The sequence below is a fragment of the Polyodon spathula genome, chromosome 5, assembly GCF_017654505.1.
Source record: "Polyodon spathula isolate WHYD16114869_AA chromosome 5, ASM1765450v1, whole genome shotgun sequence".
NCBI lineage: Eukaryota > Metazoa > Chordata > Actinopteri > Acipenseriformes > Polyodontidae > Polyodon > Polyodon spathula.
Window position 1 is genome coordinate 27,986,243 of NC_054538.1, and position 21,650 is coordinate 28,007,892.

Here is a 21,650-nt window from a genome sequence, read left to right on the forward strand (position 1 = left end):
TAGGTCCTCTGCTATTCCTAATCTACATTAATGATTTAGATTCTGGTATAGTAAGCAAACTTGTTAAATTTGCAGATTACACAAAAGTAGGAGGAGTGGCAAACACTGTTGCAGCAGCAAAGGTCATTCAAAATGATCTAGACAAGATTCAGAACTGGGCAGACACATGGCAAATGACATTTAATAGAGAAAAGTGTAAGGTACTGCACGCAGGAAATAAAAATGTACATTATGGGAGATATTGAAATTGGAGAAGGAATCTATGAAAAAGACCTAGGAGTTTTTGTTGACTCAGAAATGTCTTCATCTAGGCAATGTGGGGAAGCTATAAAAAAGGCTAACAAGATGCTCGGATACATTGTGAAAAGTGTTGAATTTAAATCAAGGGAAGTAATGTTAAAACTGTACAATGCACTAGTAAGACCTCATCTTGAATATTGTGTGCAGTTCTGGTCACCTCGCTATAAAAAAGATATTGCTGCTCTAGAAAGAGTGCAAAGAAGAGCGACCAGAATTATTCCGGGCTTAAAAGGCATGTCATATGCAGACAGGCTAAAAGAATTGAATCTGTTCAGTCTTGAACAAAGAAGACTACGTGGCGACCTAATTCAAGCATTCAAAATTCTAAAAGGTATTGACAGTGTCGACCCAAGGGACTTTTTCAGCCTGAAAAAAGAAACAAGGACCAGGGGTCACAAATGGAGTTTAGAAAAAGGGGCATTCAGAACAGAAAATAGGAGACACTTTTTTACACAGAGAATTGTGAGGGTCTGGAATCAACTCCCCAGTAATGTTGTTGAAGCTGACACCCTGGGATCCTTCAAGAAGCTGCTTGATGAGATTTTGGGATCAATAAGCTACTAACAACCAAACGAGCAAGATGGGCCGAATGGCCTCCTCTCGTTTGTAAACTTTCTTATGTTCTTATGTTCTTATGTTCTTAAAATAGGTTTGTTTTTTCATTTATCTACACATCCTACCCCACAACTTCCAAGTGAAAAATATTCTAGAAATTTGTAGAAAATTAATTAAAAATAAAAATTTAAATAGCTTGGTTGGATAAGTGCCCCTTGTAATAGCAATCCTAAATCAGCTCAGGTGTAAACAATCGCCTTCAGAATCACACACCAGGTTAACAGCCTCCACCTGTGTTAAATTGTAGTGATTCACATGACTTCAGGATAAATTCAGAAGTTCCTGTAGTTTCCCTCTGCTGGGTAGTGCATTTAAAAGCAAAGACTCAACCGTGAGCACCAAGGCACTTTCAAAATAACTCCAGGACAAAATTGTTGAAAGGCACAGAACAGGGGATGGGTATATAAAAAAAAAAATCTCAAAGGCCTTGAATATCCCTTGGAGCACAGTCAAGACGATTAAGAAGTGAAAAGGTGCATGGCACTACCAAGACCCTGCCTAGATCAGGCCATCCCCCAAAACTGGATGACTGAGCAAGGAGACTGATCAGAAAGGCTACAGAGAGACCAATGGCAACTTTGTACGAGTTACTGGCTTTTATGGCCAAGTGTCCACGTGACAATAATATCCCAAGCACTCTACAAACCTGACCTGTATGGTAGGATGGCAAGAAGGAAGCCATTACTCAAGAAAGCCCACCTTGAATCCTGCTTGAAGTATGCCAAAAAACTCAGGAGATTCTGTAGCGATGTGGCAAAAAAAAATTTGTGGTCTGACGAAACTAAAATGGAACTTTTTGGCCTAAATGCAAAGCATTGTGTTTGGCGCAAACCCAACACAGCGCATCACCCAAAGAACACCATCCCTACTGTGAAGCATGGTGGTGGCAGCATCACGTTATAGGGATGTTTCTCATCGGCAGGGGCACTTGTCAGGATAGAAGGGAAAATGAATGGTGCAAAATACAGAGAGTCCTTGAGGAAAACCTGTTGCCCTCTACAAGAAAGCTGAAACTTTCAGCATGATGACCCAAAGCACACAGCCAAAGCTACACTGGAGTGGCTAAGGAACAAAAAGGTAAATGTCCTTGAACTTGACAGAGCTTGAACAGTTTTGTAAATACTGCCAAATCTAGGTGTTCAATGTTGGTACAAACCTGTCCCAACAGACTCTCAGCTGTAATTGCTGCCAAAGGTGCTTCCACCAAGTATTAACTTGGGGGTTTAGACTTATCCAATTATGATCTTTCAGTTTTGTATTTAAAATATAATCTTTCTCAATAAAACCCTTTTCCCCTTAACAGTGGAATATGGTGTGTAGATAAGTGGAAAAAAATCCTAATTTAAAAATGCATGAAACTCTGAGGCACTGACACAACAAAATGTGAAAAAGTTCAAGGGGATGAAGACTTTCTTTAGGCACTGTATATGTGCCCATCACTACTTTATCTGCATTCAAAAGCTCTGCCACGGTTTGCAGCTGTTGTAGCATTTTTAACAATCTCTTTTCTTTGTTCATAATTGCCCACCAGTGCATGCTTGTCTGCGTCTTTATATTAAAACATATACAAACCAATCAGTAAAACATTAGTATAGCAATGCCCTGTTTTTTATGGCCTCAAAGCTAAACATACCTCCTATGTTATGGTCCAACCAAATATACCTCATATTCTCAGGTTAAAGCATAAATAATTTCTGGCAACTTTCTGAAATTTTATACAAATGTACATTCACCAAAATGTGTACTCACCTTTTTAAAAATCCTTTTTACATAAATGATCCCCTGCTGTGAACCGGGCCATATTATCACAATTTAAGAGCTTGAAAGATCAAAGATATTTAATCAAATTTATCAAGAAAACACAATACATGCGAATGCTCTCGCTGCTGGCATACCAAAATTTGTCATACAGGCCATTTGTCATATGTCATTCTTTCTTTAGCTTCTGTAAAAGTAGTTAAAGTTCCTTCAACAGATTCCTCAATTGAATGCACCTGTTGAGAAAGGAAAAGAGCTCTGTTCTTAAACATGCCACATATGTTTATCTTCTAATTATTATTATTTATTTTTTTTTGCATTTGAAAAAACAGATGCACAGCTCAATAAAGAAACAGGTGCCTGCCCCCACTCTTAAATTATACCATCCACATTATGGTTAGTGCCCCAAGAACTTGGAAAAATATTGCAGTGAGACACTATACCAGAGATAAATGTCAAATACAATTACTATTGCTTGATATTGTGATACCCAAAAGTAGGTATTTTTATATTATTTTATATTATATCATTTTATTTAGCCTAGTTTGTACTTTCTGACATGAAAGGTATATTGATCTGTGATACATTCCTGATTGAAATTGTTCTAGTTATTTACTAGATTTCACCTTTTGAAAAGCTTCACTTTTTGCAGGCTGGGCAGCATCTGGATGCTTAATATCTTTGAGCAAACTGTCAACCTACAGTAAAAAAAAGAGAGTGTGTAGAGAGTTTATGTAATGTCATTTCCATAAAAGCTAAGTGGTACTTAATTACTCCACATGCTTTTGTTTTTTGTTTGGTTGCTTTTTTTGGTTTAATGAAAACCTGCAGTTGTTTTTACACGACTGTAGTAGGGTGGTAGAAAGCCTTGCTCATGAAAACTGCTGTTTAAATGTATGGTTTATTTATTTTTAGAACAGGGTCTTCCCCCCCCCCCCCCCCCCCCCTCTGCCCCTGTGTCGAATTTGTTTTTCTGTTATGATCTGTGAATATGTATTTAAAAGACAGTGAAAGCTGTGGTTATTGTTTTTGTATTTATTGTATTTAAATATGATGGCGTAGCAGCATTGTTTTGTTTTTATTTAAAACATGTTCTGGCAGTGGCAAGGTTAGTAGCTCGTCCTCTGCCAGGAGTAATTAGAAAAAAATACCCGGGCAGAAGGTGGCCATCTCCCAAATTAATTAGGTGATTAATTTGTTGCTAATCAGGAGATGGTTACCTGTTTAAAAAGCCTGCAGCTCTCCAAGTTCCGTGTGGGTGTTTAAAGGAGGAACGAGAGTGAATGGAAACTAAACTAAAACATATATAGGAGATTGTCCAGCCTGACCTATACTGTGTTTGTGATTTGTTTTTGTTTGAACCTTTTTATTTTGCTCTGTGAGCAACATGTTTAAATATTTATTTTATCATTGTTTGAATAAATGGTGTCGCAGCGCCTTTTGAACTGCAGTACTGCCTCTGTGTGTTTGGTTCCTGTACCTGGCCTGACGTCACCGCATCGGCTATCCTGTCACAAGGACATAAAAACTAAATTAAGCAGTTAGCGATATTAACCATAAAACATATCCAAATGTGGTTTTAGTTTTTAAATAACCATGTTTATAATGTGTTGCATTTTAAAAAGTTTAACAAGACACTTCAGTTTCATCTGTACCCTAGTCAGTTCCTATGCTTTATGGCAATCCTAAGCTTTCTGAAATTAGTGTATGGGTCTGGGTTACTTTTCAGATGCCACAATCAAGACACATCTGATCCTACATCAAAACCTGATGGTATTGCTAGCCATCGAGTAATATGGCTTATACTCCAATTTGCCTGCACTTTTACTTGCTTTTAAGGTTGTCTGTGCTTTGTAGTTTGGCCCTGGTCTCTCCGATAGTGGCATTATTACACACTGTAAAATTTAAAACAAGCCTCAAGATTAAAGTGAAAGAAATGTTCTCTATTGTTCAGTGGCAGCTAATCTTTGTAAAAAATAGATATTTAATTAAAACAAGGTATTTTATTGGATTGAGACATTTTAAATATTGTTTTTGTTACATGCAAATACATTTGGTTTCTTTGGGATTCCTGCAGGACGCTGCCCGTTTGGTCACTAGGACGTGAAAGCTGTGACAAACAAAATGTTGTAAGCGTCAACAAACCGGGGAGAGGAGGACACCATAGAGATGTTACGCTGGAACAAGAAAAGCACCTTTAACGACAACAAGAATAACTTCTGCCATTTGTTCTCCTGCTCAGGACTGTAGTGCTTGTAAACGTAATTTTATTAACAAAAAATAGCTACACATATCAATGAAATAGTAAAACCAAAGTCATATTTTAACACGTGAATAGTATGTTATGGATATGCCGCATGCAAATGAATTCAATATTATTGTGCAATTATATGTATATATTGTAATGTAGCCTCTCTGTACTCTGCACGTTTGCACCCTCAAGCAGCAGAGCCAGACACAGAACTTGCAGTTTCAAGCACTTTATTTACAGACAAATTAAACTAACAAAACAAAACCTAGCTCATATGTAGAGCCTACCTACACTTAGAACAGTCCTTATCTAGCAGGCCGAACCGCTAAGCCATTTACCAGCCAAACACACTATTTCAGACAAGTGCAACTTTTACACAATACCGTTCTCTTCTTTACCACAGTATGCTAAATGTACAAAAAGCCAGCTATTATCATTTCAATATACGGTATACACATAATCAGAATGACTTAAACAAATAAACCATATAATTGTTTATTTTATTTTTCAATGACACAAACACAGCCTTACTCTGCTATTCACTTGTAGGGCACACTGATGCAGTTTTGTACTTAATACAAAAAAAAAAAAATACAATAGCAAAACAATTTTACTGTTTCAAACCGGGACAACAATTAAGGTTAAAACTGTGACAATCCCAGTTTTCACGGGATGTCTTCTAACCGTAATGTAGTTCCCAAATACATTTTTGTTTTTTTACTCTACTTGTTTCCTCAGAATATGAACTACTGAATTTACTTACGAGTCAGGTTACCTTGTATAGTTTGTTTCCTATGTGCAAAAGGACAGAGTCCAGCAGTTGTTCACGTGGACATTTAGCAACTGTCTCAGACTCGGTGTGTTTGCCAAGCAGACCGAGACCACCTCTTTAGGTGGACTCTTCGCGATTCCTTTCCCAATCGGACTTTGTTGTTCACACTTCACACACCAAACGTACCAAACTGTATGGAGCGCGTTCCAAAGCCTCTAAACGGACCCTGTGTGATCACACCTAGACTCAGGCAGCACGCAAACTTTAAAATAAAAAGGAGAAGAATAATGGAAGTGCTTTTGAAGAGGCTGATTGAGGTGCAGCTGCAAATACACCAGCAGTCAGTGCAGCAGGGGGAGTAGTTCCAATACCTTCTGCAGCAGGTACAAGCAGGAAGCCAGAAGGTGCCAGAAGGAGTTGTTGCTTGCACCGGAGCCACTGTTGCACGTGCCGGAACCGAAGTTGCCCACAACGGAACCACTGTTGCAAAGTTGCCTGCACCAGAACCTGTTGCAGTTTCCATCTAGAGAATCGGAAGGGAAGGAGCCACTATTGTCTCCAGAGCTAAAAAGGGAGGAGCAGCTGTCATTTCCAGAGCCAAAGGGAGAGGAGTTGAAGAGACCCCCTCTACCGCATATGACAGAGCTATTAATGACAGATGCAGATAAATGAAAAAGGTTATCTTGTTTACAAATGTTGCATAGCTAAAATCATATTCGGCACCTTCCAGCCTGAATCCCTATATCCAAAACCAAACCCAATAGTGTACCTTTTAAAGATCTTAGGTTCATTAGAAAAAAAAAAACAAAAAAAAACACAAGTACATTTATTCATGCATTTTCTAATTTAATATCATACATAACATCCACAGTACATTCGTTTATTTTTTATTTTTTCAGACATATTAGAGTTCTGTTGGTAAGTTTCCGTTGTCTGTGACATGACTGCTTCTCTACTGCTGTACTGTATATTTCAAAGTTACAATTTATAGAAGCCATCACAGAATACATATCGTCCCTTACTTGTAAATATTGGGTGAAATTTCATTTGAGACTAAGTGGAAAAAAATTAATTCCCAAAGGGAAATACGTGGCATGCTAAAAGGTGGAACCTGATCTCTGATAGTCAGTGAGATATGAAGAGGTTAATGATCATTATCGCCTTTCTTGCATTGACATGTGTTAGAAACAGTAACACTTGTAAAGCAAAAAAGGTGAAAGTGTTACTTCCTGTTAACACAATCCTTACAACAGCATGGCAGCCTCAGTCAGGAGCGTTGTGTTACTTTTTTTTTTTTTTTACTTTAAATGTTATTCCAAATATGTCGTAAGCAGAAGACTGCTGCAGCAAGATTGTTTTCAGCTGCATAGAAACAATCCTTTACAGAGTAGGAAACTCCATTGAGATCATGAACCTCAAGCAAAAGTGTCTTTAAAAAAAAAAAAAAAAAAAAAACATTGCAATTTCGCCCTTTTTGCAGCATAAAGTAAGATAAAACTGACTACAAATGCAAAAAGGGCAAAACTGAAAATAAAAACAAACTGGTGTATAGAGTGTATGGATGGAAAAATGGTGTATGGATTATAATAAAAATTTTAAAAAGTTTCCCATTGCATTGCATCACAATGCCCTTTAAAATGTGTAAAAAAATAAATTCCCAGTTTTTTTTCTTCAGTTTTCCAAAAGTAGCATTTCAGCAGTTTTGCCCTATTAGAAGGTAAGAGACGATATGTAGATCATCCAAAACAGATCTTTCTGTCGTCCACCGCATTAAGTGAAGTCTGCACCCTAGATTGAGAACAAAAAGCATAGTTGTTCACCAGCATTGTAAAAGATATCGTACTGTACTTGTCTTTTCTTTTTACATAGTAAGTATGAATAACTTAAAAGAATGTTAAAAACTTGGAGATTATTGTAAAATGAGACCAGTAAAACAATACAGAATTATGAAAAATGGATCATCCTTCTTTCATTTGTTTAAATGTGATTAAGCAGAGATACATTATTTATCCCTTCACAATATGCACAATATGAAACCATAAAATAAGCGTTCTATTCATGTATGTATTAACCCAGTCTGACTATAATAAGCATACCTGAATTGTAAATAACACTGCAGCAACATCCTTCAAGCTTCTCCAATGGAGAATTACTATTTTATTATACATGATTTGGAGTCTTGAGCAGCCAGTGTCCCAAGAAGATGAGGAGTACTGATCTGAGTCACCAGTCAACATCTGGAATGTAAGAAAAATGACTTTTTGATCAGCTTAAGGGCTGGTTTCACAGAATCTAACACTCTTTTTTTATCATTTTACCTAAGGTACAGTAACATTAGGTCGACCAATATTAGTGCTAATCAAGGTCTGTGAAACAAGACGTTGTTGAATCCAAAAACCTGCGTTCTGCATTCTGAACCGTACATTTACAACATGTGCTAAAATTGCATTAATACAATATTTTTTTACAATACAATAAACTGCTAACCCTTTCTAAAACAGTTGTAAAAAGGATTTATGAATGGTAAAAATTATTTAATTAATCAATATGGACTTGGGTAGGGGGGGTGTTAAGAGATACACCTCATGGTCCTAATACATTGTATGCTGTTTGAAAATAATAATTAATAATGGATTGTTTTGTTAAAAGACTAAACCGAAATGGCATAAGGAGATAGTATATTTACCAACTGTTAATCACATTTATTAACCATTGGCGCAGGCTTCAAGTAGCTATTGTAAAGTACTACAATTCATTGTAATATGAATGTATTGTAAATAGCACAGTAAGCAGTTTATTAGGCATTCAAGTAGAAAATGGCACCACCCACACACACTGTCTCCCTCACAGAGCACATACCCACCCTGGAGCACTACACCTCCTCCTAGGGTGGCACATACCCAACTACAGGAACAAAACTTACAATAAGAGCACTCAATATAACAGCAACAATAACATATAACAGTAACACAATAATTAACAGTGAAATAACAACACAATTAACATTTTCCCCAATACATTTCCCTTTCTTAGCATCCTCTGTTGGTTAATTAGCATGGCAGCCTCTTTCCCTTCCACTGAACTATGAGAGTTACAGTCATAGACTAAAGTATTGGCACCCTACACTTAATGGAAGATCATTCAATAAAACGTGTTACATACACGCATTTGGTTAACACTGGCCACTAATTAACATGACAAAGATCAAAATACAGCATTTCTGGTAGTTTAACAAACAATTCTTATTTAAAAAAAAAAAAAGTACTGACGCGCCAACTTTGGTATTGTGTGTGTCCTGCTTTTCCTTTTATCGTGGCTTTCTGACGTGTATGATCATTCTTAATGGTTTTCAATCAATGGTTTTCAATGGTTTTCAATTACATAACCTGTATCACAATCCATCTGTAATAATATCTGCTTTAACTTAAAACGGGATATTCGATTAACAGTGCCTTTCATAAAGACGAGTAACTCCTCCTGCTAGATGACATCATCCTCTCTGTTATTGGTGTTTCTTAAGTTTAATTTTGCTGTTTTTAAATTTCATTTTGCTGACAATCTGTAGTTGGCATATGAAGTACTGTACTCCGGCATGACTTTTAGAACCCCTAAACACGTACAGTCGCAGAGAAAAAAGTATTGGCAAGGTACACTTAACTAATGATTAAAAAAAAAAAAAAAAAAAAAAAAAAAATTATATATATATTATATATATATATATATATATATATATATATATATATATATATATATATACAAGCATTTATTGAAGATTAGCCACTAATTAATATGATAAAGACCAATTAATGGTAGTTTTAAGAAACTTTTTAAAAATGGATTTAAGCAATTTAAATTATTTGTTCATGACCAAAGTATTGTCACCTTTACATTAAAAGTTTGTTAAAAATGTAATGGAACGATTTAAGATATGGAGACAGTACATTGATTGAAAACCTTTACACAGTAACTGAGCTGCCTTATAAAGCCAATAGTCAGATAGGCAATTATTTCCAACATCTGTTGAAGAAGAACGTTTTGGCAACAGAGCAGATGATAGTCAAGACAAAGGAGTTGGATTAATAGGTCATCATAGGGAATACTAAAATCCACAATCAGAGCAATAATCGAGAAGCACCTCAGAAAAAATTAAAATGACAGGCTTGAAAGAAGTGGATATCCAAAGGAAATGACGGGTACAGCAGATACGAAAATAGTCCGAGCAGCTAACATTTTTTTTTTAAAAATCCAAGATTGAAAGCCAAGGACTTAATAAAGAAAGATTTAGAAGCATCAGGCATAGTAGCAAGGGAGCTGGAACTAGGGGTGATGGGGATGTAGCAGCACCCCCTGGCTTTGCATGGCTTCCATCATATACAGGGGTTACAGTTTTGTTCAATGGCTTTAAGCACCCCACTTTATTAATTGTTCCAGTGCCACTGCATAGTAATGCATGAAATAATTGTACAAATAACAGAACACAAATTAGTTGAATGTGCGTAGACCTTGCTGCAAAGCACTTTTAAAGAAAATTCATAAAACGAAAATATCTTGCCAAAAAATATGAACAGGAATCTGAAGCATTCAATAAAATTCTCTGGTCCAGTGAGACTAACATAGAACTTTTGATGGAATCATGATGGGGGGGGGGTTAAACAGTTCAGGAACTGGAGACATTCATGTGATTGAAGATTGAATGAATGCAGCCATGTATCAAAAGTACAATAATTACATCTGCTCATAGGTTGATTTGGCAGACAGTTTGACTTCCAAAGCATATGGCTAAGTCAACTGAAATTCTTGAAGAAAACAAAGATAAATGTTCTGAAATGGCCTTCACAATCATCAGATCTTAGTGGTTGTGAGTGCTCACTCTATAGAGAGTTTTCCGACTTAAAAATATTTTGGGAACTGTGAAAAATTTGTGTGTTTGGAATGTGTATTGTAGTAATGGCAGACATTGGGAAATCGAGAGCTGATTTCGTAAGCAAAAAATAAAAGTTGCTTTCAACTTCTTGCAATTTACTGTGAAAGAAATAGGCATTTATTTTCCTTACAGTATTTCACACTGTGAATTCATGATTTTATCAACATCGTGCATTTGGTTACTATAGCAATGGAGTCAAACAAATACTGACTTCATGACCGGTGATAGAGTCATACTAACTACAATGACCTAGCGAGTCAGTGGCATGTATGATGTTACAGTTTATGCATATCTGTGATGGAACAGGTATTCACATTACCTTAACAGCTAAAGAGATAATTTGCTTTTATGAAAATAATTCAAACAAGGGTCTTGAATTCATTGTAAATCTCTTTTCAATGCTTGCCTGTTTCATATACATATTTTTTATATTTTCAGATTCTATTCCAAAATGCAAAGGTTTCTTAGAAGAATTTACATATTATTTAGATTCTTTAAAACAAACTAAAAACTGTAAAAGTCTGATTACAATAAAATATTATAATAAGGTTTTTATTTACACCCCTATATATATATATATATATTATATATATATATATATATAATATATATTTTATATATATATATATAATTATAGCTTGTAACTTTGTCTCTATCTGCCTGTAATTGTATATATGTTTTCTTGAATTCAAAAAAATTATACAATTTATTAATAATTTGAAGGTCTGTGATTTTAAAACTTCATAACTATTTCTACCTAGTATCAGAAATGTAAAGCAAAACAAAAACTTGGGTTTTGTCATTTAAGGTTTGCTGTTAACTTTTCTCCTGTGTAAGATTTGTTTTAAAGGCAGCAAAGTATGAAAATTGCACGTTCCTTTTCATTAGCGTGTCAACATCATTTTAAAAGGTTTATAAAACTTGAACCTGTTGCTCAATGTGTCACTCAAGGCTGTTTTAAAAAATCTATTTTTGTCTGCTTGTTACATTTATCCAGCCAACGCAATATCTTTGTTTAGCTGTACCTGAGAAAATGTAGTGGAAACAAAAGCAGCCATATTTAGCTGGAAATTAGGTATTCTCAGCACAGCTAAGATTGTAGTTTTGGTTTGAAGGCAGCAGGAGCTTAGCCTGATTTTAAATTTTTGCTTGCCATTCGCCCTTATGCAGGGTGACTTACACAGGTAACAAGTTATTAGCCTGCAGTACAGCTAAGAAATTACAATACAGCTAAGAAAAAAAAGGAATACAGCTGTTTTGTTTGGGGATTTTTTTAGTTTCTGTTTGCATTTTGTTAGTTTCTGTTTTCTCTTTTTTGTAAAAGGAAACGCTTTTTGCAGTTATTGTGCAGTGTGTGTTTGTTTCTGTAGGTTGAATGTGCTTTGTATTTGCAGTGCATATGTGCAATTGCTTTTTTAAACTGCAAAAAATGTTCACCTTGCTTCACTCAGCAACATACATTTTCAGTCATGGCTGCTTTGCTGTGCTCAAACTCCGGGGACATATTTGATGTATTCAGATTTTTAATTGATTTAAATCATGTTTGTAATGTAAACTATTTCCTGTGACGTCAGACGTTTGGTACTTGCCCATCCACTCGAAGTTGGGTCTCACCCAAATTTCCATTCCTAACTACGCCCCTGTTTCAATCCAATAGAAATGTTTTGGACTGATCTGAAAAAAAGCTGCCTGCCAAGTATTGTGTATGCAATCTGTCTGAGCTGAAGGAAATACAACAGACAGAATGGACCCAGATTCCACCAAGATGTATTATGCTGGTTAAGAATGGTCATAAATTCATAATGAAAACAAAAGGACAACAAATGAAATGCTAAAGCAATTACTTTTGTCATGAACAAATATTTGAATTGCTTAGATGCTTTTTAAAAAAAAAAAAAAAAAAAAATGTTTATTTGTTAAATTACAGTACCAGCAATGGTGTATTTTGGTCTTTGTCATATTAATGAGTGGCTAATGTTTTAATTAATTTGTATTTGTTTTTTAATTCACAAAAAAAATAAAAATAAAACATCAACAATAACAACTAATAAATAAATAAATAAATAATGCAACTAAATATTTAAGACAAAATACAATTTTATGAAGTTATTTAAATTAATATATAGGAAGATCATACATGCACATTAAAAAGTAGTACATTAAAAAAATGTAGTAAATAAATACATGCATTTTACATGTATAATTAAATTCATTAAATTATGCTACCTTTTATATAAATAAATAAATAAATAAATAAGCCCACTATGAATAATAGAAACAATATTAATAATACTTAGCTTATCTATTAGTGTCAACCAAATATCTGACTGTATGAGACCACAGCTTCAAGTATCTTTTAGAGCATAATGTGTCTTTTCTAGTGGTATAGCCTCTAATGTTAAATTCTTCCACAATGTACGTGGTGTAGGTTCCTTCTCCATCCAAGAAATCACAACAGCTTTTTTTGCTGTAAGTAACAGAGTCAAGATTAGCTGAGTTTGGGCTTTATTTATATTAAGGTCATCAATAAGACCTAATATGGTCAAAGTAGGGGACTTATTTGAAGGTGTATTTCATATAGAAGCTATATGATGAAAAATGGTATCCCAATGTAAACATAATTTATTGAAAGTCCAAAGCATGTGAAGAAGTGATCAACGTTCTTCACTGCATCCCCAACAAGTGGAGAATTTAAGAATAGTGCACTTATATAATATTTCTGGACTATAATAGGTTCTGTTTATGGTTTTGAATTGAATTGTTCTTAATTTTGCATTAACTGATGAATTTGTAATAGTTCCACCGATATTTAACCATTGTACATCCGAAAAAGTAATCTTTAAATCTTTCTCCCAAGGTTTTTTATTTTATTTTATTATGACTGTCTCTAATAAAAGTATAATTTTAGGTGCAGTATGCATATTTGTTTTTGTTCTCAATCATAAATTGCTCTAATTTTGTAAGAACATAAGAACATAAGAAAGTTTACAAATGAGAGGCCATTTGGCCCAGCTTTCTCATTTGGTTGTTAGTAGCTTATTGATCCCAGAATCCCAGACTCCCACAATTCTCTGTGTAAAAAAAGTACCTTCTATTTTCTGTTCTGAATGTCCCTTTATCTAATCTCCATTTGCGACCCCTGGTCCTTGTTTCTTTTTTCCTTGGGTCGACATTGTCAATACCTTTTTGAATTCTGAATGCGTGAATCGATCGCCGTGTAGTCTTGTTTGTTCAAGACTGAACAGATTAAATTCTTTTAGCCCGTCTGCATATGACATGCCTTATAAACCATGAATAATTGTGGTCGTTCTTCTTTGCACTCTTTCTCGAGCAGCAATATCCTTTTTGTAGCAAGGTGACCAGAACTGAACACAATATTCTAGATGAGGTCTTACTAATACATTGTAAAGTTTTAACATTACTTCCCTTGATCTACAGAAGAGATGGAAACACCCTTGGAGATTTATTTTGATTTCCAAAGTGAATGACGAACAAACTCACCTTGTAACAAACAGCTTTGAAATGTGAAATATGGTTCATTTGCATATTTGCCATAATGTTTATATGTACCAATCCAGATGAACTGAAAACACAACACATTTCCCATGGAAAAAGGAAGAGTTAATTGCATCCTTTGACAGTAATCTGAACTGCAACAAGAAACATGAAATTCAAAAATCACGATGTCTTTCAATTGTTCCCCCATTGTCTAGATGAAGACATTTCTGAGTCAACATAAACTCCTAGGTCTCTTTCATAGATTCCTTCAATTTCAGTATCTCCTATATGGTATTTATAATGCACATTTTGTATTGCCAGTGTGCAGTACCTTACACTTGTCTCTACTAAATGTCATTTGCCATGTGTCAGTCCAGTTCTGAATGGTATCTAGATCATTTTGAATGACCTTTACTGCTGCAAGTGTTTGCCACTCCTATTTTTGTGTCGCCTGCAAATTTAACTAGTTTGATTATTATACCAGAATCTAATTCATTAATGTAGATCAGGAAGAACAGAGGACCTAATACTGATCCCTGTGGTACTCTACTGGTTACCTCTCTCCATTTTGAGGTTTCTCCTCTAATCAGTACTTTCTGTTTTCTACATGTTAACCACTCCCTAATCCATGCATATGCATTTCCTTGAATCCCTATTGCATTCAGTTTGAGAATTTATCTTTTATGCAGGACTTTGTGAGAAGCTTTCTGGAAATCTAAATAAACCATGTCATATGCTTTGCAATTATCCATTGTCAATGTTGTATCCTCAAAAAAAAATCAAGCAGGTTAGACACAATCTCCCTTTCCTAAAACCATGCTGACTGTCTCCCAGGATACTGTTATCATCTAGGTAATTTTCCATTTTGGATGTTTTGTCCTAACTGTAGGAAAGTTCAATGTTGTGCCTATTAATTTAGTTAATGTGACTTTAATGATTGTAAGTTCTATACGTTTGTACTGGGATATTGTATTTATCTTTCATTGCTCCAAGAAAGAGGAAAGGAGAAGGAACAATTGAAATACAGATCACCAACTGTTCTAATACCTAATGTGTCCCATTCTGTATCAGTTTTTTTTTTGTTTCTTTTGTTATTCCAAGACTTTGTTAAGATTCAAATATTTAAAAAAAAAAAAAAAAAAAAGTTAATTATAAATGATATGGTTATATTTATAGATGTTGGTTAGGCCATGCAAAGCCATGTCCTTTAAGTTCATTGGTGAAATCAGATTTTGCTCTTGGATCTTCCAACATGGTTCATTAATAGAAAGAGGTGAAAACCACGGTTTTAAAAATCTACTCTGATATGCAAGATGATACCATTTCATGTTTCGTATATCTAGACTACCATTCTTTGGGAACTTTTTATATAGTGTCAGGGTAACAATCCTGGCATTAATTAGCACTGGAAAGATGTTTAAGATGTCCAGTCTACTGTAGAAGGTTGCAAATATACTATGTGCTTAATTGTTTAGTCTGCTCTTCATGTAACACCAGTAATTATAGTGGTGGATAGGACACGCCTGTCAGCTAATATTATAATCCCGTCAAAGTATACAAGATATGCTGTGTTGCTCATTGTGGTGGAAAGTGACTTGCACTAGGGAGGTGGAGCTTTTCTATATTCTTGAATGTGTTTGAAGGAAACCCTACATTAATCAGCCATGCGTGCTGCATCCCATTTAAATGTGTGCAGCTTACGTTTCCATCATTTGTTTGTGAAACCCCTGCACATTTAAAACACACATAAATCTGACCATGTACATCCACAGAAATAAATTCAAGAGTAAGAAGTGTACAAATATATTTTCTTTTCTACTATAACCTTACAAAAGTGATAGAACCATCTTGTACATACAATGCCAGCAAAATAAAGGGAAACGGTCATATCACTAGATGGGGCTTATTCCTATAAAAACACTTTGATCTAACCTATTTAACATATATTTTATATAATCAACTTTGAGCAAAGCACCTACATAAAATGTGTTTCAGTAAACAGTACTGATGTCAGTATCACAGAAATGCACATTGTATCAATAACTGCATGCATAATTTCATCAAAACAGATAGTTATAGCATTAAGAGCTCAGCAAATCATGTGTCACATTATGTATATTGCCATGCAATTTTAACACATTTAGCCCAGGTTTCCCCAAGAAAAAGCTTTTAACACGTCATTCAATTAGTCGATGCTGTGAAATCATCTCCTACATTTACAGTACGTGTAACTTCAAGCAAAATATTTTTAAATGTTGGATCAACATAGCTGTCTCCATATTATACGTGAGCACACCTGAAAGACGCATCTATTTATTTATATATGCATATATTTTAAAAACTACAAATTGTTAAGTAAAAATGGTCAATTCACAAAAATAGTACACAAATAAAAAAAAAGAAACTTATTATTTTTAAAATATAATTTCATTCTGAGGCTCATTTATGAAACAATAGGCAATCCAACAAAATATTTCAAGGTTTTCAATAATTATGCAAAACATATAATTTCAGTTTTAAAAACAGCATTTTGGTGAAGTCTATGTCTCCAACATTTTCCTATTTCATAAACATTACTGTGTAAAAAGGTTGAATTGTTCCATGTTGTAGATTCTCCGTGAATAATCTGTGCGAGTTTAAAGGTGGTATGTTACCGCCAATCATTTCCAGTTGTTCTTAGCTTCTTCACAAAGCTTGTATGATCTTAAAAAGAAAAGACAGGGGAAATATAAGGTTCAGCACAGTTTAGGTCACAGTAGTGTTTAGTGTTCCCATAGGCACACCTATGGTCATAAACACATTATATTTTGTGTACATTGCAGATGAAGAATACATTTAACATAACAAGTCATGTCACACCTTTTGTCAAAATCACTGCTACTGGGGTAGTGTTAATGTTATTTCAACTCAGAATAAGTTGGAAACGAAAATTAAATCAGTTTACACACCTGTATAGAAAATGGCAAATAAAAAGGAACTGTAACTTTAGTCATAGAAACCCTACATGGAATTATCTTTCTGTAACTGAAGCCCGTCTATTTTATATATATATATATATATATATATATATATATATATTTAATACATGGATACCCTTGCAATGCTAATATTAAAGAAGACGAGGTTCAGCAGTAGTTTTGTTTTTTTTATTATGTAGTGTTTCAGTGCTGTACAGACGTTCTATTTGGATGATTGCTTTTACCTTGTTTTAATGTCCTGTTCATCTCCAGTTTCTCCGAGATACAAATGTACCAGATTTTCATAATTTTTTTGTTGATCATTAACAAACATTTCTGTACTGTGGGTGTTGTCGAGTGACTGAAAACGAGACATGTTGCGTTTGAATTGAAAGTGGTCTCAAGGAGTCAAATGGGTCAAAGTTCAAGTATATTTTCCTCTAGTGGAATTATCACTTTTTGATGTCACAACTGTGGTATTATGCCTTCCCCCATCCCATCCCATCCCATCCCATCCCATCCCATCTACACACATACACGACAAATATCCAAACTTTTTTTTTTCTTACATGTATACAAAGGCAAAAAAAGTCTGTCAGAAATGATTTTATCTGTGTGAATTTTTATATATTAGTTGTGGAGGTGGTGGCAGGATTACTCTGTTGGGGCTGCTGCTTGCTTCCCCTTGCTTGTCACTGTTCCTGCGAGTCAGGGGCGTGTCCTGCCGGCGCCCCATTGGCTTGAAGGGTATTACTGCAGCCAGCAGCAGCTGTCTCATAGCGGAAGTTGTCAAATAGATCTAAGTAGGAAATGTTAAACCTAGGGCTCACGTGAGCGAAGCAGCGCACGGAAATACCGCTTTGCTTGGTGGACACACATCAACGTTGTGAAGCGGCGACAAAAAACAAAAGACAGTGCACCACTTCGCAGCACTGTACAACAACCCAAAAAATGTTTATCATTCTTGAACTTTTACTGCTTGATCCCAGAGTGAACGACCATGTCTATCTCCAGAATTTATCAGGATCTAACATTATAAGTTCCCATATCAGAACACCACACCTTTTATTTACCTAAGAATATGCATGTAAAATATGACATTTATTTTGGGATACAATTTGAAAGCCTTTTTCTACCAAGAAACAGCTATTATAGAGCCAGCACCGCACTTAGCAAGACTAGACTGTGGTACTGTATACACAATAATCAGTCAGCTGATTATCTGACAAATTATACAGGATGTCCAGTAACTGGATTAATGCGGGGTGTAAGCGGTTAGTATTTGTTTTAGATCATTCAATAGACCCATAACCAACGTCCTTGAAATTCTTATTTTTATAATCAAACAGCTCCGGTTGCTGAGGAATTTCAGCTATCAGTAGCTCCTTCATGTTGATGGATATTCAAGTTGATCAAGACATGACGTATTCCACACCATAGACCTGATTGGCTAGACCCAGATTTGCAGCTGCAGGAAAATGTTTGAGCAGCAAAATATCGCTCATTGAGCGATATTTTGCCGTTCTAAAATCCTGCAGCTCCGACATTTTCCAGCAACGACATTTTTGGTCAATGTGTGTTCACTCTAATTTAAATAAAAGGTGAGCGATATGTGCAGCATTTTGCCGCTCATGTATATCCTAAGCTTTAGACTTGAAGGGTGACTGCAATGAATCTCATCCTGCTTTCTGGTGGATGGGGGGGGGGGGGTTGTAACAGTTCATTTAAATCAGGCACACGTTATAGCCCTTACAAAAAAAGTACTGTAAAATATACTACAGTAAAATGAGAATACTATAGTAATAAAGTACTATAAGACAGTACTATTACTGAGCTACAATTACATTACTATTGTACTGTTCAATACAAGGTACAGTATTGCTTGCCCTAATGGTTTATTACAAATAAAAGAAAACAAACTCTCAAAAAGATTTTCATGAAAAATTGTGTTCCAAACTTAATGTGACACTCCTTGCAAGCAGTTTCTCTTCATTAATCAGTTTTGTCCTGATAGCTGCGTTTACTACCTTTGCCTTGCATGCATCCTTTGCCTTAATCCACCTCCGAGTTAGTTAAATGCTTTCATGCATCCTTTTGGAGACATGAATTATTATTTTGATTTTTTTTTTGGTTGGAATTAGTGGGCCTAGTGGTTTAATGTTCATTCCAAACTTTTATATAACTCTCGATTACACGCACTGTGTTTTGCTACGGGTTGTACGACAGTTAGTTAATCTTTGGTTTGATACTTCTAGCTCATCAAAACTTCTTTATTATTCTTTATGCAACTATATGAGGAAATTAAACAATATGTAAGTAAATGTTAAATTTCCATCTGAAATAACACCCACACCTCAATCCTTACAGCACAGAACATTTTGGAAAGCATCTGAGTGGACAGCATTTTTACTTTGTATTCAATACCCTTGCTTTCAGTTTCCTCCTTGTTTATTCATTCATGTGTTATTGGTAGATAAAATGGCACGGTACAATTGTGTCAGTAAAGCATGCTCTTAAAAATGTGCTAAAAATAAACCAAAAACACGAAAATGTATGACTTACAAAATGTGTCTTTCAATTAGGGTTGCCACCTGGCAACATAATTCCAGAACACTTTGGGAGGGGACAAGGTTTTTAAGTTGTCAAACTGAAAGAAATAACCATGTGAATTGAGCATTAAACACTTGCTTAATTTATACTGCTTCTTATTTATCCGAATCATTGTGATAATACAAATCTTACAAAACAAAAAAAGCATCTTGAATAAAACATGTGCAGGAGATTCAAGATATTTTTTATGTTGTATTTCAGTTGTCAACATTTAAAAGTTGCTATTTATATCCTATTAATTAGTAATATATAGCCCCAATTTACACTGACTCTCCCAATTAAATAATAACACTGATCAGGTGTTCACACTGACTGGTGTCAGGAATAGTGAACAGCTCCTCAGTATTAATGATCTGAGCTGGAGAAGGCGGAAAGGGAAGGAATGGATTATAGAAAATCTATAATATATTATATATAATATATATATATCTATATATATATATATATAAAAACTATTAAAATAAATTGATGGTGGTTAATTTGTTAAACGCTGTTATTGTATTACTATCTTATTAACAGAAGCTGTTATAAAATCTTTTAGATTTAAGTAATTATCAGAAACTAACCTCATTAACTCTTAAACGAGAGATGATGAACGGGACTGTACAGAAACCTAATCCTATTACTTCACAGCTCAAGCAACGCCTCCTCCATATCTATTATATATATATATATATATATATATATATATATATATATATATATATATATATATATACACACACACACACACATATATTAGTGTCTTCAGATTTTAAGGGTTAAAATCATGTAAAGGAGGTAAATTGTTTTGTGTATTTGATGAATAACAATTAATGTGATTTCAGTGTAGCCTTGTCCGTCCAATTCTCTGCACTGTTCTTCCACTCAACTGGGAGTTGGTAAATATATAAACCAGTCTGAGCAGTTGAACCAGCAGATCTGTCAAGAGCAGTGTGACAATGGCGTGTCCTTTGTAAAGATGTGCACTAAGTGTCAAAATAATTCAGACCAAATAATACATACTTGAATAAACTAGCCTACCTGTCTTATCAATTGACAACAAAAGGAATGAATAACGTTTGCTTAACACAAATGCCTTAACATTTTTTTTATTACTAATTACACACACTGTTACAAAGACAAGTGTAGCTTGACCTGAAGTCAGCTCCATGCAAAAGAGAAACAAAAGACGAGCAACCAGTAGCTGGCATGTAAAGACAATCCATCGTTATTACTAACTTCATATTGAAATCACCCGTTCGCTATCATAATTACCTTAAAACTAAGTACGAGGGCCTAGTTTTAGTTTCAATTTATGCCAGGTCCAGTTTCTTTTGCGTTTCAGCAAGTTTGTTTTGTAGCCTTTTCTTTCTCCAGTCCAGGAACTGCCTTCTAATTCTATTGGCTTGCCATCCTGCAAAAAAACCGGTTGCAAAGGAAACTAGCACTGCAACCTGCAGCGTCCTGTCCGACACTTCAGCCATTTTCACCTTTATCTGAATTTAGAAGAACTGTAAGCAAACGAAGGAGAGTCGGCTCTTCCTCACCACGTGATTAAAAATTTCGACTGGCATCTACAGGGACACTTAAGGTTCAAAATATCTTTTTGGATCATAGACCACATATCTGTCAATGAAACATGTATTATTACATCTATTGCATAGTATAATGTCAGTGTAAGCGTTAGAAAATATTTTCTGAACTTCAATAGGTCACATCTATCAAATTATACGTAATACCAGTGTCTATCTATTCTGTCCAACACACCAATGACGTATATTTTACCTGGCATTTCGCTTTCGGAAAGAAATGACTGAACTAATGTACTGATGCAATTGCCACTAGATGGCACTATTACAAGCAAGACGCGCGTTTGTTTCATTACACTGTGTAACAATTTTTATTTTTTTGTTCCTGGGTAGTAAGTGTTATTTCCTAATTGCTTATACCTCAAAAGTAAAGAAAGTGGCTATTATTCCACAT

General features: G+C 35.0%; 1 protein-coding gene across 2 annotated transcripts; it reads right to left on the minus strand.

Moving 5' to 3' along the window:
• Window positions 1–15,905: 15,905 nt before the first annotated feature.
• LOC121315790 (mitoregulin-like) lies at window positions 15,906–21,204 on the minus strand. Of its 2 annotated transcripts, XR_005950318.1 has the most exons (3): window positions 20,943–21,204; window positions 19,638–19,722; window positions 15,906–16,821 (listed from the first exon to the last, which is right to left on the minus strand). XR_005950318.1 is itself a non-coding variant. In XM_041250200.1 (2 exons), exon 1 carries the CDS (start codon window positions 21,149–21,151, stop codon window positions 20,981–20,983), a length of 171 nt encoding a protein of 56 aa, XP_041106134.1. In that variant the 5' UTR covers window positions 21,152–21,204; the 3' UTR covers window positions 15,906–16,821; window positions 20,943–20,980. The 2 variants fall into 2 exon arrangements, 1 of the variants encoding a protein (XP_041106134.1); XM_041250200.1 differs by lacking the exon at window positions 19,638–19,722.
• Between the last annotated feature and the right edge of the window lie 446 nt (window positions 21,205–21,650).